The sequence below is a fragment of the Artibeus jamaicensis genome, unplaced genomic scaffold (genome assembly GCF_021234435.1).
Source record: "Artibeus jamaicensis isolate MK-2021 breed Jamaican fruit bat unplaced genomic scaffold, CSHL_Jam_final contig_685, whole genome shotgun sequence".
NCBI classification, from domain to species: Eukaryota; Metazoa; Chordata; class Mammalia; order Chiroptera; family Phyllostomidae; genus Artibeus; species Artibeus jamaicensis.
The window spans coordinates 13,500,145-13,524,670 of record NW_026521924.1 but is presented as its reverse complement, the minus strand read 5'-3'; the positions used below and the strand labels follow the sequence as shown (position 1 = coordinate 13,524,670).

The following is a 24,526-nucleotide window of genomic DNA, read 5'->3' as shown; positions in this document are numbered from 1 at the left end:
ACTTAAGTTCAAGATTACTGCCTCTTAGGAGACAGCAGGCAAGCCTGAGCTTATTGTCAAACTCAGAAATTCTGGTGCCCTCTTTAAAGCGCACACTGATCCTAAGGAGCAAACAAACCAACCAACCAAACCAGGGCAAACTCTCAAGGCTCATGAAACTAGCTGGGAAAGCTGGGAGCCTGGCTTACTGAACTTGGTAAACACTAGATCTGCATTACCAGTTATTTGATGTTTGTTGTTCTCGGGCTACCTTGAGGTGGCCTGACATGGGTAGGAATCTGGGTGACAGTCTTGTCTGCACCAATGCCCAGTGATGACTGTGAGCTAGGCACTGTATTATAAGAGGCTATGCAAAGGTTCACCATTTGGGCAGAAGAGGTGTGCCCACATGACCACAGCCCAGGGCCACAAGTGATGGGTATTCTCGAAAACAGTAGAAGTTCCTTCTGGGAGTATAGAGGCAAGGGGAGACAGGGAAGGAGGTAGAATTGGTCAGCTGAGCGTGGAGTGATGAGGGACTGGGCAGTAGATTGCTAGTCAGCCTGCAGACTGCCCCCAGCCCCTTGAATGCCTCCGGAAACCTTAGTCTCAGCACCAGGCCACCCCTGCCCAGGCTTCTGGACAGCAGCTTGAATGCTCTGCTATTGCCTGGGGCCTCAAGAGTTTAGCAGTCTCCCAGGGAAAAGCGGAGGACTAGATGTTGATTGTTGGCTTTGGTGACAGTGACATAGATAAAAGGCGGCATTAGGGGCCTTGGAAATTAATGGGAGACAGTGTAACACTGGTACCGACTTGAAGTCAGGAGGTCTTAGTCCCAGTGTCACCCTGCTAATAAGAGCTAAAACTTACTGATTGTGATATGCCAGGGCTGTCCTAAAGGTTCTATGCCTGTTAACTGACTCAGTCCTCAAAAGCTTTGGAAGTCAGGACTGTGATTAGCCCGGTTTCACAGGTGAAGCACTGAGGCTGGCGAAGTGGCCCAGGGTGAAAGTGCTAGCCCAGCCAGGACCCAAGCCCTGGCGTTCTAGATTGAGTCCGAGTTCCTTAACAGCTGTGCCAGACTCTTGGGACAGGGGGCTTAGGTTCAGAGTGGTTCTGTTTTTCTGGGTTGTTAAATGAGCATAATTATATTTTACACAGAAACTGACGGCTACTATTTCTTTTTAATCATACATTAATCAGCATTTGTGGCACTGCTGATTTCTCTTGGTGCCTTCACTAAATGTCTCAGCTGCCAGGGACCCTTTACCTCCTTTCTGATCTGCTCTTGAATGTCTTGGGACAACCAGCAGACTTCTCTCCTGCTAACAACTGTCTTCTTTCTGTGCATTGGGGATTTTAGATACCAACAGCCCTTATTTAATTGAGAGCTTTGGCTAATTGGTGTTACCGTTGGTTAGGGCTTTTTATAGCATAAACTTGCAAGAAGAGCTTAGCTTCCTCATAGACATCAGTTTATTTTCAGCTCATTTGGCCTTTGGTGTCCTTAGGGACACCAAAAGACTTTCAAATTTGGGTGCCTTTAATTTACTACATTCCCTATTCTGGAACTGTCTCTCCTCTTTTTTAAGCCCCCAGCTCACAACTGTCACCTTGATTCATTCCACCCAGTTGAGTGCTGCATCTCAGGTACACTGTGGGAGGCCCAGAGACGTCCTTTCCATTCTGGGCACCCCGTGTGCTGGAGGAGATGGACACATCGCACCGATGGTACTTCACTGCCACCTGTGAGAGGTGCTCTGGGGGGAACAGCTGCAAGGAATGTGGACTAAGTTTAGGTCGTCGGGGAAGGATGAGCTGTAAGAAGGTGAATCAGGAGCAATCCTGGCTAGAAAGTCAAGGCCTAGGTACGTGGGAAGGCCTGTTGCGTATGGAGAGAGAAATGAGCCGGGACTGCCATGGGCTACTCCCCACTGTGCTTGGCTGGTGGAAGCTGCATTTTTGACAAGGTCCCTGGAATGTTCAAGTATTAATTGCTAACCTTTCATAGTATTTTCATATTCATTCTCTCCTTTAACCCATTCCACTTTAAGTTGGTGTTTGTGTAACCTGCTGTTACGCATGAGAAAATAAAGATCCATCCAAATCAAACAACTTGTCTTATACCACACTGGTGGAGGGTCAGGCTCAGGATTTACGTCCAGATGTACCGTGTAGTTTCCTTGTTCTTGACATGCTGTCTTCTGACCCTATTGGACAGCTGCCCGTGGTGTCAGACACATCGCCATAATTAGCACTCAGCAGGGGCCTGCTGTGGTGCTCAGGTACTACGTGAGATGCTTCCTGTGCCATGGTCAGGCCTGACGACAGCCCAGTGAGGTGGGAGTCTCTTCCCAGTTTATGGAAAATGAAGCAGATCCATAGGGTCTGTGGACATTTGCCCAGGGCCAAGTAGCCATGGGGGTGGAGGCATGGGGATGGTGTTGACCCCAGGCCTCCCTGTCCTTTCTGCTAGGCCTGCAGATTTAGAACTGGCCACTTGGCTTCTGCAGAACACTGTATATTGCCCTGGCAGTGACCCTGAGGGGTCCATTTCTAGTGCACAATGACATTCGACTAATCTTAGGAAGTACTTTGAACACACCCTGCTGTGTTGACACTGGACCCAGCCACTTGTGGTGACAGCCCAAGGTCATTGAGACCCGGCCCAGTGCCTGGTCTGTGTGCTCATCTTCTCCCCCCGCTCCCACGCCCTCCCCCCCCAAGACAAGCTGAGATGGGTCCTCCTCTTCAGCAGCTTCTGGGGACTGACCCTCAGCTGAGCCACTTCTTTACAGTGCATCAGTGTGTGCTCTTAGAACTGATCCAAACCAGGGTGGTGGCTGCAGTCCACCCATTCAGACTTCATTTTTCTAGTTTCCTTTCCAGTTCTTTTTCCTCAGCAGTGTAATTTTATATTCTTTTTTTTAACTTCACATTAAACTTGCTTATGAAATTTTTTTTAACCTAAATAGATTTTGTTAAAGTAAAATATGGCCTTTTAAAGCATTCACCCAAGTAGTAATCATAAAATGGATTTTAGCTCCTCCTGGACAGTTTTTCCCAGATTTTTGCTTTTACCTGGTGTCCTGTGGAATACCTTCCCACTCTGGTTGTTGGCATTTGGTGTGCCTTTTCTGTTGCTGTTGGTGGTGGGATTTTTTGTTTTTGTTTTTAGTCTTTCTGGTTCTCTTCGCTTAGAATAAGTTGCTTGAGGGTTTTTTTTTCTTCCATCAAATGGAGCGAGCGTTTCTGAGATTTGTGATCCATATCCCCTGAACTAGCATCTCCACGTGTTTAAATCAAAATTGTAATTAATGTTCTCCTGAAAAATGAATCTGATGGCTGTGTGACTGGACCATCAGCACTGGGGGCTTGGGTGAGCATTAAACTCCTTGGGGGCATCCTGTACATAAGAGTGGACTTAAGGAGCTTTAGGACAAAGTAGAAGTAAAACATCTTGGGGTTCAGTTCTGCCGCTGGCACTCAGAGGCAATATCGGAGCATCCCAGTTAGGAATCCAGGCTGCAGAGACTCTGGGTTGTGCTCCTAACAGGCTGGGAGGCCTTAAGCAAGTTATTTAATCGTCTGAGGCTCAATTTCCTCACCTGTGAAAGGGGATAGAATTATCACCTAATTGGATGGGGGGTTGAAGTAAGAAGAGAGTGCTGGCTGGAGTACCCTCTGGATTCTTCCTATCTATCACACAGAACATGTGATAAGTTACTAAGTTCTGTTGCTTCTAACCCTCTAAGACCTCTTCCTCCCATCTCCTTCTCACTCTTTCCCTTGCCAGTCCGACTTCTTTGGCTTTCTAAACCTCCTAATGAGTCTCTTGGCTACCAGTCCATCTTCCATCTCCAACTCCACGTGCCTCCAGAGGGCTGTTGTTTCATCAGTTCTCAGACATGCTCTTTCACATAACGTCTCTGGACTCAGAACTCAACTTACCTTAGTCGGTGGCGTACCGTGGTGTCATCAGCAGCCTGTAGATCTTACTTAAATGGTTATGTCTTAAAATCGATGACTTAGGTTCAATAAGCAGTATATCTTTCTAAAATAGATCAAGAACTTCAGTTACTTCAAGTTTCTTAGAGGTGAACTTCCAGTCCTTTTGTCTGCCACACACCATTTCTCATGACCTGACTCCAGTGTCCTTGTCCCCAGCCCGTGTGCGTCTCCCTGACTGCCTGTGCCCTGTGATTACCCAGATGGTCTGGGTCCTTTGCTGGAAGCTCACATCCCTCTGTACTCTGCGCTCACCCTCTGTATCCTGGGAGACGCAGCTCTAGGAGCACGCTTGCCGTGACACCCCGCCTGCCTTTCTCTGTTCCTCAGGCATGACAGCACGCCGCCACTTGTTCTCAAAGCTGTGGTCAGTCTGCTTTAATGACCATAGACCTTTACAAGGCAGGGACCACCTCTTAAGTTATCGAATATCTGGTATCTGACAAGCACTGTGTTCTCAGGAAGTGTTTTGGTGGAATGTACTGGAGCATGGAAATCCAACTTCTGGAGGAAATAGGAATAGGCTTATAAAATCCTGGATATTTTGTGTCCCTTTCCCAGAGGTGCCTGCCTCTCTATAGCTCATACTGACTTACTCTTATGCTGAGTGTGCTGGCCTCGAGTTTCTACATAGAGGAGGCCACATTTTGGGGAGACTTCAACATTTATTATTCACATGAGTAATGAGATCTCATCATTGTGAGTGAGACACCTGTTTGATTCCCTGCCACCAATTTCCTCCCCATGAAGTTTGGCGTAGGGTATGTTTTGTTTTGTTTGCTTTTTATTTTCCTTTGGCATAGGATATGTTTTGAAGTACAGAGTTCATTTCATGGCCTCCTGGCTGTTGGACTTGGGTGAAAGGTAATAAAACCATCCCAAAGGTGGATCTGCCTCCCTTTAAGTGAAGTGCATTTCGTAGTCCCCGTGACCCAGGAAGAGAGCGCGGTCTGGTGGAAGAGATTCGGCTGTGGAGGCTCGTGTCCTACGGTACCATTCACTCATGGCAGTGATCTTGGGGAAGTTGCTTCATCTTTCTGTTGGTTTCCCCACCTCTAAAACAGTGTCCAGTGAGAGGAGACTGCACACATACTGGGCCTTTAAAATACTGTCTGGAACTCAGGGGCTCTCAAAGGTTAATCTGCCTCAACTCCTCACCACCTCCAAGTAACACCCTCACTGTTTTCTTCCCCTCTGAGAAGCCAGGTTTTTAACTCGTTAATCTTATAGAACTGTCAGAGTATACTGAACAAGGGAATTTTAAACCTTAAGTAAAGTTTATTTTTTTCTATTAGTTCAAAAAACTGTATATTTCTTTGGGGGATTCTGCATGAGTCTGTTCCAGTTATAGATCCTGAAACTGGGGAAATCACCTCAAGCCAGCTCAGGGACCCACCAGGCCCACTGAGAAGGACCTGAGCCAAGGGTTCACAGGTCCCCTGGCCACCAGGAGCCCCTACTCGGACGGGTGAGCCCAAGTGACATTTAGGGTCTCTAGGAATTAGTGTCATTTCAGAACCAGTGTTTGGTAATCCCTGAAAGTCTGACCATTTTCCCTTCTCCAATGCAGTTACCTTGGTACATTGTAAGACTAGAGCCTCGGCTGCTCAGAAGAAGGGAGGTCGGTCCCTGGGAGGCCCGGCAAGGTTAGTAGGCGGGCGTTCCAGCTGAGCACTAACGTACACATTCAGATTTGGGGAGGGGCGGTTTTTAGATAGGGATCACCCAGACAAACAAAATAAAAAAGATCGGCCCAGCCTGGCGGCGACACAGGTTTTGGCTATAACAGTCTGAGAAATGGGACGTGTAATCATCCACCTTCACTTTCTGATCTGTTTCACCTTTTGCTTAATACGTGGCCTGCAGCACTGGGGTTCTTAACTCAGTGACATCCTAGGACTCGGCTGCGGTCCAGTAGGAACAGTGATGTGTTGAACAGTAACAGTCAGGATGTGATGCTCTCAAAGTATTTTGTACTTGGTAAAACGTATTTCATGCCTGTGACTTAACTCAGAAATATGTGGGGCAGGTGTCATTCTCCTCTGGTAGATTACAAGACTGAGGCTCAGAGAGGGTCAGGGACTTGCCCAGAGTTCCGGCCACCATGCCTCAGTCTCCCCGTGTTCCCTGTGAACTAAGAAACCATTCAGGAAGCCCAAGGGACTCCTTGCCTTCTTGTCTGTGCTCTTCCTGTTCTTCAGTTTGGCCTGCTTCTCGAGAGAAGTCAGTAGAGTCCCGCATCCCCTCCCTCCATCTCCCTGTGAGTAAGTCAGAGGCCCAGGTAGGCAATCTGCCTGAAGGAAAGGACTGGAATTCTGACATGCCACTCAGGTTCCTTAGAGGGCAGCTGAGGGTTCCCATGTGAACACCTGCTGTAGCTTCTCATGAAATACACCTGTGCAAAGAAGTCCTTTTGGTCTCCCAGACAAGTAGCCGCGCCCCCAGTTTTCCATTCCGTCTTGCTCACTGATGCTGTGTCTGATTCTGTGAATGCGGCTTCCTCTCCAGTGCTGTCCTCTCAATAAACAGCCCCCTCCTGTAGTGTCTCCCCAGCTTAGCTCACTTCCCCAGAGCCAGCTCTTCAGTCTCCGGGGCCATCTGCCCCACCCACCCCGGGGCGCTTTTCTAACCAGTTTCTTTCCCCCATTCTCATAACCTGGACTTACATTGTCGTCTATTTTGCAGACTTGTTTTCTTTTTACTTCAGTTGCCATAGTTCCCAACTTTGTATATAAAGTAGTCATCATTCCCCACCCTCTCTTTCCCCGCTGAAGTGAAAAAGTTGCACTGTTTGCTGATGTGCCCTTTGCAGAAGGGATGATGGCTTTTTAATCGTTTCCTTTCTGGCTCTCCCACCAGCAGACATTTCTTGGTCTCCTGTTTATGAGTCTTTGTTCTGGAGTCTAGATTGATTCCGGATTCACATCACCACTTCATTTTGTAGTGTTTTTAGACAAAGAACCTCAGCCCGCCGGAGCTGATGACCTAGAAAGAAGAGCATTATGAGATGGGGAATGACTGATTTAAAAAAAATCTGCCCTAAACTGGTTCTACCTGTATTGCTTTGATTGTGAGTAATACAGATGAACAAATTATATAATGACAGGGGAGATGAAGCCTGTCAGGTCATGGTCAGAAACCTAAGGGTTTTGCCTCGTCCGTGTTACCTTCCTCAGACCACCACTGGCTTTGGTAGACTCTGTGCCTTGGTAATTTCAGGGCCATGCGGGTTGGAAGTCGGGGGGCATCTGGATCACCAGTTTTCTTTATAATAGAGTAGATGACAGGTGAAAAAAGAACCCTCCAGGAGTGGGTGGAAAGGATGCACAGCTCTCACTTTTGGTAGGATGGAGACACCATAATGGTGACCAAAGGACTTGTCTCTGGACCCTGGCTTAGTCACGAATGATCCATGTGACCACCTAGGGTGGGCCCAGCCATCAACTAAGCGAGCCATCTGTGTGCCTGGGCGGAGCCTTTAGGGGCAGTGGTAGTCACCAAATAACTTCACATAGGCGTGCAGCGTGCCATGAATTGCTCTCTGAAGAATGTAGATGCCAGTCCCCTGCTTTCCTGGTGCTTCTGTGATTCAAAGGGAAAGACTTAGAAAGATAGAGCTAGAGTTTCAAGCCAACACAATTTGATTCCACCTATACATCTATCTCCCTTGGACCCCACTGTTCCCACCAGACTTCCTATTTACACGTCCCATCGTTTGTTCCTTCGTTCCATTAACCCATCCCATCTCTCAGCCTAGAGTTCCCTTCTTTCTTCTCCCTGCCTGTCTACTGCCTGTCCTTTATTGGTAACCTAAGTCCTTTCCCTTCTGATTTCTTTAGATCTGGCAACTCCTACCCACCTTTCACTGTTCATAAAATGACCTTGATGTAGATGCACAGCTTCGATAGTTGCTATTGTAGATACCAGTTATTTCCTTTAAATTAAGCTTCATAGAGGCGGGTGTGTTGTGCCCTCATATGCTAGGCATACAGTGGGCTAACAGAAAACACCGATGAATTGGAGTATGCCTCTGGGATAAACAGATTTGTAGTGTTGTTCTAGATGCATTGACAAGAATTATCATGCAGGTTAGGAAAGAAAGAAAGGAGGGAAGGTCATTTGTTCGGCATGAAGCAAGAGACATTCGACAGCCTTCTCAGGTGCTTTGCCTTGTCTCAGCCGCAGCCCTGGGAGGTATGGGAGGTGTGGTTCTGCCTATTCGGAGACAGTGTGACAGAGTGCAGTGGTTCCACAGTCAAACGGATTTGAGGCTTTTAACTCTAAGTTTCCGAGAGCCTCAGGTTCTTCATTGTGTAAGATGGGGATGTTTCCTCCTGTCTCCTTACGTGGTGAATATTAAGTTGAATGTCACATGTCAGTGCAGGCACCCTATAAGTGGTTATACATGGCCATTTACAGGTAAAGAAGCAGAAGTTGAAAGTTGGAAAGGCAAACTAAGTTGCCTCCTGGCTGTTCACTTAGTCGGCAGTAAACCAGAGTTGCAATCCATTCACCCTAAGCTGTCATACTGTGTCTTGTTATTTTCTGACTTCCCTGTGCGAATAGAGATGGGCTGGCCTGTGTAGAGTTGGCTTGTGCTAACGGTGCCGGTCCTCTTGGATTGGACCAGCTGTCACCACTGTCACTCTTAACTTGAATGTACTGCATTCCTGTAGCCTGAAGGTGGTGTGAATGTGCCCCGCTCACTCAAGCTCTTTCCGGTCTTCCTTTGATTTAGGAGAAAGGATCCTGGGTTATGCCGAGGAGCCCTGTTATCTCTGGTTTGTCATGGAGTTCTGTGAAGGTGGAGACCTGAATCAGTACGTCCTGTCCCGGAGGCCGGACCCAGCCACCAACAAAAGCTTCATGCTACAGCTCACGAGCGCCATTGCCTTCCTGCACAAAAACCACATCGTGCACAGGGACCTAAAGCCAGACAACATCCTTATCACGGAAAGGTCTGGCACCCCCATCCTCAAGGTGGCAGACTTTGGACTAAGCAAGGTCTGTGCTGGGCTGGCCCCCCGAGGCAAAGAGGGCAATCAAGACAACAAAAATGTGAATGTGAATAAGTACTGGCTGTCTTCAGCCTGCGGCTCAGACTTCTACATGGCCCCTGAAGTCTGGGAGGGACACTACACAGCCAAGGCTGACATCTTTGCCCTGGGCATTATCATCTGGGCAATGATAGAAAGAATCACTTTCATTGACTCTGAGACCAAGAAGGAGCTCCTGGGGACCTATATCAAACAGGGCACTGAGATCGTCCCTGTTGGCGAGGCGCTGCTAGAAAACCCAAAGATGGAGTTGCACATCCCCCAGAAACGCAGGACTTCCATGTCTGAGGGGATCAAGCAGCTCTTGAAAGATATGTTAGCTGCTAACCCACAGGACCGGCCTGATGCCTTTGAACTTGAAACCAGAATGGACCAGGTCACATGTGCTGCTTAAAATTCAGGGCAAAGCATCTTGGGTGTTTTTGAACTAGGTGAGTGTACTCTTTTTGTTGTGCATGCAGTCTTTCTGGACTGGATTTCTCACCCTGGGCCTTGGGGTGGGCCCCATGGAGTTGGGAAATGCAGGATTAAAGAGAACCAACCCATCAAAGAGTCCCCACATCCTGAGCAGGAGATGCGTGGGATTATTTGAGGAAGGGTTGGGATGTCTAGAGAAGTTTTCTGAGTGTAGTTGCATTTGGGCCGAGTAGTCTGGAAACGCATTTTCTCATCAATTCATTAATGCTTGCTGTAGCAGATGTGCAAAAAAGGCACAAGCAGTTGTTTCCGAGGATAAACACCGTCCCTGACTGTATCCCCCCGCGCTCGCACACCCACCCAGTCCTACGTAGTCAGATCATGCTGTAGTTAGGCGCAGTTTGGTTTCCTGCTCTTTCGTCAGCTGCAACCTGAGCGTCTCCTCGTGTCATACTTTGAAAGTATGGCTTTTGGTCATTGGCATTGAAGTATATGAACCACAACATAGCCATTTTCCTACTTTAGATATTGGATGGTTTCCCCATTTTTAGACACTATAAACAGTGTGTGAGTGAATATTTCTTATTTGGAAGTCTTTGCTTGTTTAAATTAGTGCCCAGATTTGTTGCAGGCTTTCACTTGTCAGGTATTGTGCTTGGCTCTGGGGTAACAATGGTAAGCAATATCAGAAACTTGCCCCATCCTCACGAATTCTGCAGCTTAGGTGGGGAGAGAAACATTACTCAATATTTATCATAGTTGCTTTGCAGCAAAGGAGAAGGGGTATTAAGGAAGAATGGACCTTTCAGGGGATGGTGCCCAGAGATGTGAGTAGGGAAGTGGGGACAAGGAGGAGCATTCCAGGTAAAGGTCTAGCCTCTGGCCTGAAGCCAGATGGACCTTAGCACAGTTGAGAGACTTCACCAATTTGGGCTAGTGAAGAATGTAGTCAGGCAGAACAGGGACCGGCCAGGACAGTGAGGGCAGAGCTGAGGCAGGAAATCCAAAGTGCATACCAGGAACTGCGAGTCCAGTTGCACAGAGCCTCAGGTATGAGCCAGGGAAGTGAGATCAGAATTTAGGTGAAACCTGGGACCCTGGAATTTGACCTCGACTTAGCAGCTTTGGGAGCCATCTGTGGACCAGAGCAGAACATTGCAGCATTAAGAACTTTAGCGTGTACAGGTTGAATTGAACAAAAGACTGGAGACTTGGAGACCAGTTGGATCAATTTTATTCACACTAGTAAGGGATGTTGTTGGACCTGAAATTGAGCAGCACTGAGGATAGAGGAGTGCCTTGATCATCAGGGCAGAGAATTGGCAAGACAACTGACCGGATGTGGACATAGAAGAAAGTAATAGATACGGAGACTAGTGGTAGTAAATACAAAGGCTGGCCAGTGTGCTGGTCAGGTTTGAATTCTTTTTCTTGACAGACATCTCCAGCCTTGTTTTGTGGGCGGTAGGGGTGGGGGAGAACCCTGTGACATTATAAGTCATTTACTCAATATCCTGCTAAATTAGAGGCAGGTGTATCTTACTCATACCCTTCTCTCCTCCCCCCTTTTTTCTTAATAATACCGCAGGCTGGAAATAAGCTGCTCTTACATGTCACTAAAGCCTTGAGATGAGGAGATGGAAATGGGCCTGGTCCCAATGGTCACTCACTAGGAAGGGGCCTCAGCACATCAGACACACTGCCCTTGATCACCTGGGTGGGTTCTTGGTCCCGTCCCTGCCTTTCCCGTCATCACCCTCAGATTTCTGGTTGGAGTTGGTTCATGCTGAGTTGAGCCTGGTTACATCTGTAGTGTTCTCAGCAAATTTATTCTAGAGTGGCTCAGTTGGTCTGTTTCTCCCATCACCCAAACATTTATTGACTACCTTCCAGATGCCAGGCCAGCTGGGCATCCTGCTGCCTAGTGGGTAAGAGAATGGTATTCCCTAAAGCTAGGTTTGGGTTTAGTACCACATTAGAGCCCCCCGGAAGGGATGGCTAGAGAGTGTTTTCATTGTATCTTATGCTGCCACTTCCCATCTCATCTTTTCCACTTGGGAAAAAAAACCCTCTTAGAATTTAAGTTTGCCCCAGAGTTGGAAGAAGGTGGTCATTGGCAGAGGGACCTGAATTTGGGTTAGGATCATTAATGAGTTGTCACAACGAACTGAGACCACAGCTTGCATTTGGACACCCACCCTTGGGGTGGGTGCTGTTCTGCAGGGCAGAGTTTTAGCTAAACAGGAGTGATTCCTGCAGGTAGGGGAACTAGGTGTCCTTGAGAGGAGGAGACGTTAGGGACATCGTGTCCAAGGCTCTGACTGCTAGCAAAGATGGTGCCACACTTGGTCTTTTGGTGCCAGTTTGGCTGCAGCTCCTCCTGCCCTGGCCCAGCCAGAAACCTAGAATTCTGGGCCTGGGCCCAGGTCTGTGTGACCAGGAGCTGAGCCTGTGCCGGAAGTGTGTAGTCAATTGTGGTGTAAGTGAACTTTGCCTGGCTGACGTTGGGACGACCCATGGAGTCCAACCACCTTCCCTCCCACCAGGCTTTATAGATAGAAAGTCTGATTCCATATATTGATTCAGCATATTTATTGGGAAACTCTTTGACAGGGACCATTTTAGACACACAACATACATTGGTGAACAAAATAGGCAAAAATTCTTGCAGTTGTGGAGACATCTTACTAGGGAGACAGACAAACATAGGCAGGCAATAGGTTAGAAATTGCTAAGTGCTGGGAGGGGTGTAGACCAGGGAGAGGGAGATCACAATGCCGAGAGGTGGGGGTGGAGGTGTGTTTTTAAGCAAAAGAGATCAGGGTGGGTCTCCTTAAGACAGTGACACTTGAGCAGAGGTTGGGAGTTGAGGAAGCAAGGCATAGGGATTTTCAGCAAAAGCATTCCAGACTGAGAGAACACCCAGTGTAACGGCTCCAAGGCTGTATAGAAAGCAGAGAGGAAAGTGTAGGAATAAAGGCTAGAGAGGTAACTCAGAGTCTACCGGAATAGGCTGTCTAGGCCAGCGTAAGGATTTAGGCTCTTATTCTTGGGAAAGACGGAAAGACATGGGTGTGTATTCAGTGATGTGATTATCTGATCTTTCAAAGGGGTCACCGATTTCTGTGCTAAAAGTAAATCATGGGCTGAGATGAGGCTCCTGTAGTAACCCAGGTGAGAGGTAATGGCTGTGAGCAATGGAGCGGGGGACATGTTGATCGAATTCGGGGTGAATTTTGAAGTTGGCCAACAGGATTTCCTACTGGATTGAGTGTAAGAAAGGACTTAAGGATAATTAATGTACAGGTTTTGGCATTGGAAGCCATTGGAAGGTTAAAGTTGCCATCAAATGAGATGGCAAAACGTTAGCAGGAACAGGTCCGACTGGAGGAAGTTGGGTTTTTGTCATCTGGAAGTTTGGAGTGGCTACTTAGAATCAATGTACGGAGGTGGGGTGGGCAGCGTAGTAAGTCTGGAGCTCAGGGAAGAGAGCTGGCCTGGAGATGCAAGTTGAGAGATGGCCAAGCACCGCTGTGAGTGTAGAGAAGATTTCAAAGAAAGACTGAGCCCTGGGCCATCTAACATTGGGGTTGGGGGAGGAAAAGGATCAGATTGGAGAGCTGGTCAGTGTCCTTGGCAGGTGAAGAGAAGACCGGAGGGGGAGAAGTAATCAGCTCTGGCATACCTGCCAGCGAATTAGTGAGTGCAGACTAAGGGTGGACCGTGGGACTTAACTGGGAAGTCCTTCGTGCCTGTGAGCAGTTTTGGTGGCACACAGTGGGGAGAACTGTTCACTCGAGTAGGTTTGAGAGGGAATGAAAGAATTGGAGACAGCGAGAGAATAGACCAGTGATTCTTAGTTCTCGGTCCGAAGACCCTGTTACACACTTGAAACCAAGGATTCCAGAGAGCTTTTGTGTTAGGTTTTATCTGTGGATACTTGCAGTGTTAGAAATTTAAACCTGAGAAGTGTTTTTTAAGTGTTCCTTTCAAGTGACTATCAGTAATAGTAGGTTGTCTACGTGTCAACATAACCATCATAATTTATGAAAAATTTATTTTCAGAAACAAGTATTTAGCAAGTAGAATGCACTGTTTTATAGTTTTGCAAATCTCTTTAATATCTGTCTTAATATCCAGCTGGATTCTCATATTTGCTTCTCCATGATGACCTGGCGCCACCTTCCTCATTGCGGAACTTCTGGAAAACTCCATAGCACATTTATGAGACAATGGAAAGGGAAAAGACAGATAATGTCCTCGTGTTATGAATGGTTCAGCTCCATGGACCCCCGAGCTCCAGAGCACACTTTGAGAGCCGGGAGTGGTATGGACGACCGCCCTGGAGATCCTGCTGGGGAGGGGAGCTGAGAAGTATAGGTGGGAGCTGGGGGCCCAGGATTCTTCCTGGCTCCCTTCCTGTGTGTCCTGATTCCTCGGCAGCTTTTCCGTTAGACCTGCTGTCGTGGCTCTGAGTCTAGCCGCAGGCAGCAAACACATGTGTCCCCAGCACCATGTAGGAATGAACGCCCCGGTGATCTGGGGCCGTAGGTTTCAGAGCAGCGCTTGAGTCCAGGCTGGGTGGTCTCGGTGGTTTGCAACAATGAATGGAAATGGACCGGGATTCCTCTGAAAGGAGTGGTACCTTGTGGACTGTCTAGGATTGAGTCCCTTTTCTGTGTTTTACTGGCTATGTGACCTCAGGCAGGTTATGTTCCCTCTCTGGGTTTTATTATCCATAAAATAGAAAGTATCATCTTTATCTTACAGAGGCTTTTGGAAATTACAAGAGGTTGTGAAAGTGCCCTATAAAAACTGTCTAAATGAAATGTAAAACGGTAGAATTTAGACACACACTTCGACTCGAGGTAGAAGGCAATAGACTCCTGATTTTTTCAGGAGACAGTGGTCTTTAGTGGGGGCCTTGGTTCTGATGGCTACCAAATAGCTCTTTTTTTATTTCCAAACAAAGCTGTACTCAAGGCAACTCTGGCCAATTGCTTGTTTCAGAAAAATTATCTAATATTAAAGATTCCTCAGTGATGGATTCTAGCTTTTCTGTAATTTGTCAGTTTTTGAAGGTGCTTAATAATTCCTAACGGTTCCTACCAGCCAGCCACAAGCCATACCCCGAGTGGGAGCCCAGCCTAACTCATGTTCCAGGTGCCACCGCCCCCGTTTTTCCAGAGAGGGTGTTACTGGATGAGTGCATCTGCATTCGTGGCCAACTTTGCTGTCAAGTATACAAATCTTGGTTACTAGGGCCTTTGGAGGCCAGGGCCTTAAGAAAGATGTTTATTTGGAGAGGCAGCCCAAGCCTGCTGCTGAAGGAAATCAGATGTTGGCATGACCTGAGGGGTCATAGAAAGTCTTTGCTCCCTGTGGTTTTGGTAGCTGCTTAACATCAGAGAAGGGAATCGGGCCAATATCTTGCTGAAGTGATAAGTGATATTTTATCCTTGGCCTGGGACCCAAAGATGTGTTAGCCCAGGTTGGGGGCTAACAAGCCGGGTGACCTGGGTTGAGCCCTTGACCTGGGCTTCAGATTTTGCGTCTATTATACAAGAGTTGAGGTTTCTTAATGTGGGGGTCCCCACACCTCCACTCGGGCCCCTAACGGTCGCACACCAGTGAGTCACACACTTTTCAGCTCCTCCAGCTGGCAGGGACACGTTCACTCTCAAGGAGCCACAGTCACCAGTCGGCCCGTTGGCCCCCTTCAGGCCGGAACCACGCCCCCAGTGTCCATTATCAGCATCCAGTGACGCAAAAACTGAAAGGGGAAAAGAAAGGCCTAACTGCTGTGGTTCATTTTATCCAATTATTTTTAAGTCTTCATTTTTGAAGGGTCTCTAATCATTTATTTTCTAATTGCAGCTGACATACAATATTTATTAGCTTCAGGTGTACAGAGGTGTGTACACCCAGTGATCAGATGTATGTAACGTACTAGTTTATATATCCCAGTAAGTCTCATACCCATCTTATACCACACATCATTATTACAGTATTATTGATTATATTCCCTGTGCTGAACTTTACATCCCCATGACTATAACTGATGTGGTTTGTTTTAAACAGCAGAGTCTTTGAAACAGTTACAGGGGGGTAGGTTAAAGGGGGAGGGCTAGGTGGGAAATTGGGAACCCAGGACTAGGTAGGTTTCCAGGTCCCTTTTCTGTTGGGTGTGACTTTCTAGCCCAGCCAGCAGGAGGGCCAGGAACTAACACGTGGACATGCCCCCCTCACTGGACTGTCCCCCAACCCCCAGAGGTGGGCGGGGAGGTGGCCAGTGAGATGGCTTCTGGCCTTGCAGCCTTGCCTCTTGAGTGTGGGAACTGAGGGGTTAGGCTCTGAAGGACAGCAGCAATGCTGGAGATGACAGAGATGATGGTAATTGTCGGTCATCCCTGGGCTAAGTGCTTTGTGACCATTATTTCCTTAACTTCTTGAGTAACTTCCCGAAGGTCACAGATGGTAAGGAGTAAAGCCATGGGTGGCTTTATCCAACGTGTTGTATTACCTCATTGGGTCATCTTTAAGACTCAAATGCTTTTATAACTGAATTCAACAAACAACTGAGCACCAACTAGATTGAGTGTCCTGCCCTCCTAGCACCCACTCATTCTGGGATGAGTCGAGTGGATAGGAGGGGCCTGGCCCTGAGTAGGTTCCCAGTTGGGAGATCGTTTTTCTTCTCTGAGAAAGCTCAGAGTGTGCTGGCGAACAACTAGGTGGGTAGCCCACGGGAACGTGTAAGCAAGGAAGGCTTCCTGGAAGAGGCGACTGCCAAAGGGGCCAAAGTTAGAGGTTTGATTCTTATACCCCAGAGGCTTGTCCCACTTAACTGTCTGGTGGAGCCGTGGACAAAGGGAGGGAAACTCCAGCCTTACCCTGAAGTGGATGATTAGATCCTTAAACAATGGGGGTTTTAGTTCAAGTAGAGAGATCATTGGAGCGGGGCGGGGGAGGAGTAGCCAGTGATTGTAAATGCTTCCATCCAAGCAGACCTGGAACTTCTGAGCCTCCCAGTCCCTGTCCGTAGAATGGAAGTCTCCGCCTTGCCTTACCCTTTCTCGCCAGACTTCATGGAGCTGTGCCTGAGGGGCTGGGGTTGTGAGTGAAGATCCAGAAGGTTTGCCTTTCCGTCCCTGGGAATGTAGAGTTCAGCCTTCATTATGGAGACCTGGAAGCCCTAGGAACTAGCCTACAAGATGTCTTCGGGGGCCTGGTCTGTCTACTGGTGTCTTCTGGGAGTTTGCCCAGGTCGGGAAGGCCGGTGTTTGTAAGGTCAGGCAGCTCTCCCCTGAGCAGCTTTTGCCCCATGCTCCTGCTGCATCAACAGACGGAAGCCGAGCTGTAGGTTATGTAATGTGGCTGGTGGCCCCCAGGGAGAATCTGTCCCTTGCAGCCCAGCAGGACATCAGAGCATCTGTGGAGGGACAGGACTGCCCCAGGGCTGCTGCTGCTCACATCCTCCATCTCTCTGGCACCTTTGGCTCCTTCTAGCCTAGACAGGCTCCCTCTGGGCAAACCAAAATAGCTCTTGTAATCATCCATCTGTGAGCAAAGCTGCCTGATGGTCGGGTCCTCCCAACTCCCATTTCCTCTTACCCCAGGGACACACAGAAACTCCCACCAACAATAACAGTTCCTGGTGTGAAAACCTGCTTTGAGGCGCCCCCTGACTTGTGCAGGACAAAGGTCCTGCCCTTTTTATCTCCAGCGTGGATTAAGTACGTTGCACACATTATTGTCGCAGCCATCTGTATGACCGCCCTGGTACCTGCCATCATTCTGCTGGGAATACTGAGAATCACTTTCCTATGGTTTTGAGAGTCGGGATTTGAGATAAGGTACCTGGCTGGAAATTCCACTGTTCATTTTGCCTCTTGCAGCCTCTTTAAAAGCAGCTTTTGATGGGTTTGTGTTTTGAAACAGACTCTGAGCTCCCCTCCAAATAGTATCACAGAGGTGGCCCCCTACATGTTAGTGGGCAGTGCTGCCCCATGGGTGTCCTTCGGGGTCTAACAGCTGATCTGAGCACCCCACAGCGGGGCCACCATCCGCTTTTTTGGGTGAGGTCACCTGTGTGTAGATTCCTCCACTGTCACACGGATGCAGCCTCAAGCATGGGCAGGGGAGGCAAGGCTGGGATAACCAAGAGTCGGGCAACAGTTCGGCAGAAGCCACGTACGCAGGCAGACGTCAGAACTGCCAAAACAAGACTGGGCAGTGGGAGACCCAGACCACGCCCCACATGGTGGCAGGCGGGTGGCACTGGCACCAGCGATGCTGACAGAGCGGACTGTGGCCTTTGTGCGGGAAGGGGCTCTGGTGTGGCCCAAAGGCACCCAGTTGTCCCTGTCCTCCAGTGTCTTAGCCAAGGTCCGTGCCAGCTGAACATGGCCTGGGTGTTTGAGGTTGGTGAGGACTCAAAGCAAAATGGCAGGGTTGCTGGGTTTCTCCTGACACGTCTGGCTTATGTGTTGAATCTTGACTAAAGCGAGGGATTTCCTCATCTGTGCCTGTCGCTGGGGCTGCTGCCTCCAGCCCTGTGGTGAGACTGGGGGCCCAGGTGGGTCTGGTGAGCAGGACCCCTCCTGGCTGTGGTGGGCACTTGCCCGGTGCAGGCACTGGCAGTGCAGAGCGCAGCATGCCCTCTCGGAGCTCAGGTTGGCAGTGTGGGCCAGACGCAGACACTTGGTTGCAGTAGGTGTGACTTGGAGACATACAGGAAGCCTTGCAAGGGTGCAGGGAAAGCTTTCTGGAAGAGGTGGGCTAGTTCTTGAAGGCGGATGTAAGGGCACCTTGGCGGCCAAGTAAGTGAAGAGGGCACATCTCAGTGTCTGTCAGAAACTCGCCTTGGCATACTGAGTTTCTGTGGGCTGCAGGACTCAGCCCTCAACGGGAAAAGGTCCTGTTCTCATGGGGACATTTCCAGCCAGGGATGCATTCTAGGCCCAGGACCTGGGGAGACTCCCTGAGGCTCTGTCTTGATAAACCAGGGCAGCAGTAGATAAGCTCCCAGCCCCCATTCCATTGCCACTAGCGAGTCCTCGGTGGTGGTACAGAATCAGAGGAATGGAGACCTCTTGCAGCATTTCTAGGATACAGAGGCATGGCAGGCCGTAAGACTGCCAGCCACGTTTACACTTACGATAAATCAATACCATAAAGTACTGCCATGAATTTCCCAACTTAAAGGAATTTCACTTTGTGTTAGAGGTGCCAGGGGAGAGCCATAACTCAGCCTGCATCGTACACAGGTCAGAATCTATATTTTGTTTCTTTGGAAAAGAAAGTGATGTTGAGAGACTCCGGAGGAACAGAGCAGACCCACCCAGGCACCCCCATGGGGCCTGGTGCAGAAGATGGAAATGCTTCTGTCCCCTTTGGCTGGCTGCACGGAGGAGCTGGACGTGGGCCCAGGCAGGTGATCTTAGGAGTGGTGATGGCCTTGATTTTCGTGATTCCGAGGCGTGGTATGGTAGTAGAAGTGGAAGGCAGGTGGGCTTTGGTGCATCTTGTTGGAGTTTAGTATTGACCATCTGTTTCACTGGGCAAGTCACAGATGATGTGAGCCAGTTGACTCATTCTGCATTTATTTCTATCATTTTGGAAAAAGGAAACCCTGAAATACCATGTGAAGTACCCTTGTGTTTTTGCCTTTGTGTTTTTTTAGACATGTCTACAACATGTCCTCTCGGAAAGCTCCGGTCCAGGGCAGATCTGAGGCACGGACTGCAAGCGTGGTGCTGTCAGGTCTTGGCAGAACACACGGGCCTTTCCAGCACGGCTCAGCCCCGGACCAGACAAAGGAGGCTAGAGTCATAGCGAAGACTCATTTGTTGTTAGTAACCAGATTGTCTGCTTAGGTTTGATGAATGTTTGGAAGGAGCCCTTGGTTTGCGTTGGGCAGCACAAATGAGCATGAGTATACCACACCCCAGACAAACAGCAGGGTGACTTTTGCCTTTTAAAAAAATTACTTGGGCATTCACGCCAGTACCCCTAAACTGAAATCCAGATGTCACCACTGACACAGACAGCCTTTGGAGGGGAGTCACTCCAGCCCCGTGTTTCAGAAGACCTCTGGCTGTGAGGGACAGCTGTCCCCAGAACTCCAGTTTCCCACCTGCCCTGAGATTTTTCTGAGTTTGGCATAATACAGACCCAGAGGTGAGCCTTCAGGGTCTGCAGTCAGGTTTAGCCATGGTTAGAGACTGCTTCCGTTTCATCAGATGTTGTGAGTAAGAAGGGTTCTGCTTAACAGACCTGATTCTGTGCTGTGAACTCAAAGGTACTGACATACTATTGCCACGCTCCTCCTGGCTCCTCCTCACTAGCTCCCACCTCTCACACATGCACAGTACCGGTGACAAACCTTAGCACAGTGGATCTCACAGTGTGGTCCCCAGACTGGCAGCGCCCCTGGGACCTGGTTAGAAGTGCCTCTTTCCGGCCCCACCTCAGACCTTCAGAGGTATAAACTGGGGAGGGGTGCACAGCGACCTCATTGGTGCCACTGCATGCCTGTCTGAAACTGTCACACCTTATCTGCTGTTAGACTTGTAGTCCATGGCCTTGCCTCTTACCCTTTTGCCCTCAAAGAGCTTGGATCTAGGCCTAAGAGCTGGGAGCCCAAGAGGTTCTAAGCCTGGCTCTGTCTTCTGCAGTTACCTAGCATTGGGACTTTGGGCAAGTCACTCCTCGGCCATGGTTTTCTCATCCAGAAAACCAGAGTACCCAAAGGACCACTTTTGGCCCCTCTTCCCTGATCCCTGAGCCCTGGCACATGCGCAGTTCCACAGCGGATGTGGTTCTAGGAGGGGGACTCCTGGCTTTCACCTAGTTTCTCCCTTAGTGTGGATGAGGCGAGGCCCTGTGGCTGCCAGCTCCTGAAAAAAGGTGGAAGAGACCATCAAACTTCTCGTGGACTCCCTGGCCCTGGGGCTGTGGTCTTCGAGCCGTAGTAACAGTGAATATCTCAGGCGAGTACCATCAGGAGTAATGGGTCTCCATGTGATCCTCTGTGGTAGGAAGGGACATTTGCGCGGCAGCAAGGCGTAGGGCAGGGGGCAGCCATGGGATACACAGAGAGGGCCTAGGTCTTCACATGCAGTCTTAGACATGGCTTTGAAGCAGACTGGAAAACTTGCTAGTTCATTCCACAGGTATTGAGCACCTGCCGGGTGTCTGTCCATGAGAGGAAGCTAACTCCTGACCTCACTCCAGTCAGCCCTTCGGCATCTCTCTGAACCTGGGAGTCCTCATTTATCAGATGGGTTGCTGACACTTACCAATAGGATTTTCACGAAGAGTCAGTAGAAAAATGTAAAGCCAGCCTAGGAGCGCAGTAGGTGCTCCACAGCGGTTGACTCCCGCTGTCCTGTCTACCAGTTTCCGCCATGCCGTTAACAAGCTGGAAGTGTTGTCTCAGAATGGGTGTGGGTTTGTGTGCTTTCCACCCCAGGCCTCCTGGTGAACACCCCTCCCAGAGGGGCCTGTTAATTTTGCATAGATTATGTTGTAGGTGCTAGCAGAGTGTCAGTGAACTACCAGACAGGGTCCCTGCCTTTGAGGCATGTATTTATTTGTCTTTAGAGAGGGGAAGGGAGGGAGAGAAGCATCAATGTGTGGTTGCCTCTCATGCACCCCCTACTGGGGACCTGGCCCACAACCCAGACAACCCAGGCATGTGTCCTGACTGGGAACCGAACTGGCGACCCTATGGTACACAGGCTGGCACTCAGTCCACTGAGCCACACCAGCCAGGGCTCCTGGAGGCATTTATACTTCAGTTCATGTCATAGAGGAAAACTACAGCTCCGATTTCAGGTGTGTATGGATGAAGGAAATAGAAAGTAGGGACCTGCCCAAGATGGTCAGAGGAAGGGGCATCGAAACTAAGGCCTGAAGGATGAGGCCTCTGCCGAGGAGAGGGGCAAGGCACTGGCAGGAGCAAGGGCGGCAGGTACCCGCTAATGCCGAGTGTTACAGATCATGATAAGTCATCGAACAGCGGCTTTCCCACCCTATTTCCATGTTTGCAAGATCGCTGCGGCTCTGGTCAGTAGGATGGGGAGAGGTGAGCCTGGGAGCCAGGGGCCCAGTCAGAGCAGCAGTTTTCCTGGTCAGGGTGGATGGTACGGCAGAGAGGGGGAGTTGAATGCATGGTGTGGCTTGGAGACTTCTAAAGGGCTCGCCAGCGGACTGTGTTAGGAAGGTAAGGAAGGGGTGACCCAGGGGTGCCTCCCTTCTTTGTGGCTTGAGTCAACTGGGCAGCAAGGTAGAGCTGTTTGAGAGTGAACGTTGCAGAAGGAGGCCGTTGGAGGGCGTTTGGTGAGTTGTGGGTGGTTGTCTGAGTCTTCGTGAAGGGCCCTTGAGTCCCAAATTTGGGGCTGAACATAGGGTGCGTTCCTGGACTCAGAGTGACCTCCTGAGACCCAGGGCCGCATTCACAGCCTTCATTTGATGGTGGATCTGTCTGTGTTTTGTTCTTCCCCTTGTAATTAGCTTCTCATTAGGTGACTGATGTTTCTAGCTCTCTGTCTCCATTTGCATATGCTATAATTATGTCTCAAGAACATAGCATGTTGCTATTTCGTGTTTACTTTTGCTTCTTAGAGCTGCGAGCCTGTGCAGTGCGGCTTGTCACGTGGGCAGGCTGCTGGCTCTGCCAAAGAGCAGCTTCCTAGCACCGGCATCCACTCTTTGTTTCTTTTCAACTGGTTATGTAACATCAGGACCACAATTACTGGTTATAAAAGTGATTCTGAGAGCCGCTTTAATTTACCAATTGAGAAGTACTTTTTAATTTTGGATTAAAGAAAGGAGGTCTGGGGCAGGGCACAGACCTCTGGTTCCAGATGCCTTCGAATTTCTAAGCCCAAGTACCAGGGGTGGCCCTGCAGCCTGAACTCGATGTTAAACTAGTGGAGTAGGGACTTCAAAGTCAGCCCTTCGGTTCAGCTCTCCTTCCACCCTTGGTTTGAATTATACATAGGGCATAAGGTGGCCGCCGGCCCCGCCTGCCTGTTCACCACATCTGCTTCCCTGGCACCCAGGAGAGTCGAGGTCTTTCTTGCACTGGGTTAGCAAATGCTCACTGAGAGCTTCTGCAGCTTGCCGGTAGGCTCGTGTGCGCTCCGTTGGTTTGGGGGTGGGACTAAGTCTGCACGGCCTGGAGTCTTTCTGCACGTGGTGTGGGAGGGATGCACACCTCTCTCTCACTTGAAGTCACTGAGCCTGCCTTATTTGCCAGACTTCATACTCTCCCCTGTTTGTTAGCGTGTTGAATCCTCATTTGTGTGCTGGGTGTGGCATCCTCCCTGCCCCCACACCGGAGGGGACGTGGTTTGCTCCCCTGGGGACCTGGCTGGGGCCCTCTGGCGCCGTGGCCGTTTCATGAGCATCTGAGGGCAGGTCCCGCTGGCAAGTCCGTGGGGGCACAGGACTGTCTTGGCACTCCCACGAGCTCACAGAAGGGAATGTGGGCTTTTTGCTGAAGAAGGAAGTAGTGGCAGCGTGGAGGATGTGTGGCTTAAGGTGACCCTGAAGAGAGGAGAGCAGATGAGGGGACACAGTGCAAGCAAAGGCAGACTTTGGGAGTTTGTGGAAAGAGCAGGGTGTGGAAGGCCGTTTGGGTTGGTTCCCACAGAAGCTGAAGTGGGAGAGCAGAATAGCACGAAGTTGCCAAGAGCCTTGAATGTCAGCCTAAGGGGAGTGAACTTCATCCTGTAAAAGAGGTGGGGGTGGCTGGGTGGGGCGGGGTGGAAAGCTGTATTTTTGGCAGATGAGTCAGTTGCAGTGCCGGGAGAACTGTCAGCCCCTCGGTCGGGGGCCCGAGAGACGTGATGCCAGCCTGACAGCACCAGCCTTCAGGAGGTGTGAGGCTGCACCGGCGCCTTCCGGGCCCGCGGAGGGAGAAAGGGCACAACTGACTGGGGCACTGAGAAACCCTGTGTCTCCATGTTGGTGCCAGGACGTTAAGAGACTTGCTTTTGAACCTGATGTGCTGAGAAACCTAGGTTTACATCACAGCTTTCACTCACTGTCTGGGTGACTTTGGACAAGTCACCCAACTTCTGGGGTCTCATTTCAGTAGCCAGTAACTGACACTTAACACCGAAGCTCACTGTGCTGTTGCAAGGATGTACAAGAGATACAAAGGCCCCCTGTGCTGTACAAGAGATACAAAGGCCCCCTGCAGTCCCCACATGGAGGGAGAGAGTTCAACTTGTGCTGGCTCTGTGTGTTGCCCTCATCCTGTTTGTTTTTGCCAAATCCTCACAGGCCAATCATCCATTTTCCCTTTAGTTCTCCTGAATAATTCTCCACGCCCTTCTTTTCCCTAAGAGAGCTCCAAGCCCCTTAGCTAGTGCCCCAAGTGAGTTCCCCTCAGCGTAGGGGGCTTCGGGCTGGTTGCCGTAACCAGAAGTCCATATGGTCTCCTTTGGCCCAGACTGCTCAGGACATGACCTTGTGTGAGTCTTTCCTTTTCTAACCACAAATTATCCTGTCCCCAGATGGAAGAGTGACCTCTCTCATAGCAGTAGCTGCACCTTAGACATTCTCCTCCTGGCAAGGGCCCGCAGGAGAACTCTCTCGGGAGCCCGGCCTCCCCCCAGGAGCCCTTTCTCTGCCGATCGCAGAAGCTGCAGCTGAACCTCGGTCTCTTTGGGGGCCAATTGAGGCAGTTGGCAGCTTTCGTTTCATCCCCACTCTTAACAGGTTGAGGAAGGGAATTAGTTAAGATATCCCTGTAGCCTCCTGCTAATTACTAGGGCTGCTGCTAGAGACAAAACTGTTTCCCCTTTAGTTTGTTTTGAGTGAGTCCCACCCTTACCTGTTTACCAGCCACGGTGCTTGGGGAAAGCACCAACCCCAGTGCCCCAAGGGCTTCTGTGTCGGACTTCCACGCCCTGAAAAACCAGCTTTCAATGGCCTTTCAATGGGTGTGACGACTAGGGGTGCATCCTGCTGGTTGTGGGTCACCATTGAGACCTCCAAGTCTCTAAATCTTAGGTTTTGCCCCATGATTCTTATTTTTGTGCATTTGG

The 24,526-nt window shown here is 49.7% G+C and overlaps 1 protein-coding gene across 2 annotated transcripts in view; it reads left to right on the top strand.

The window, feature by feature from the left end:
* Positions 1–24,526, top strand: part of LOC119046233 (serine/threonine-protein kinase 35) — a 194,614-nt gene that overhangs the window by 5,676 nt on the left and 164,412 nt on the right. The window contains exon 3 of one of the 2 annotated variants that reach the window (XM_037141166.2): positions 8,726–9,475. The exons of the other annotated variant lie outside the window; for it this stretch is intronic. Coding sequence (XP_036997061.2) covers positions 8,726–9,438 — 713 coding nt within the window. The 3' untranslated portion in view covers positions 9,439–9,475. The remainder of the gene's footprint in view (positions 1–8,725; positions 9,476–24,526) is intronic. 2 annotated transcript variants of the gene reach the window in all.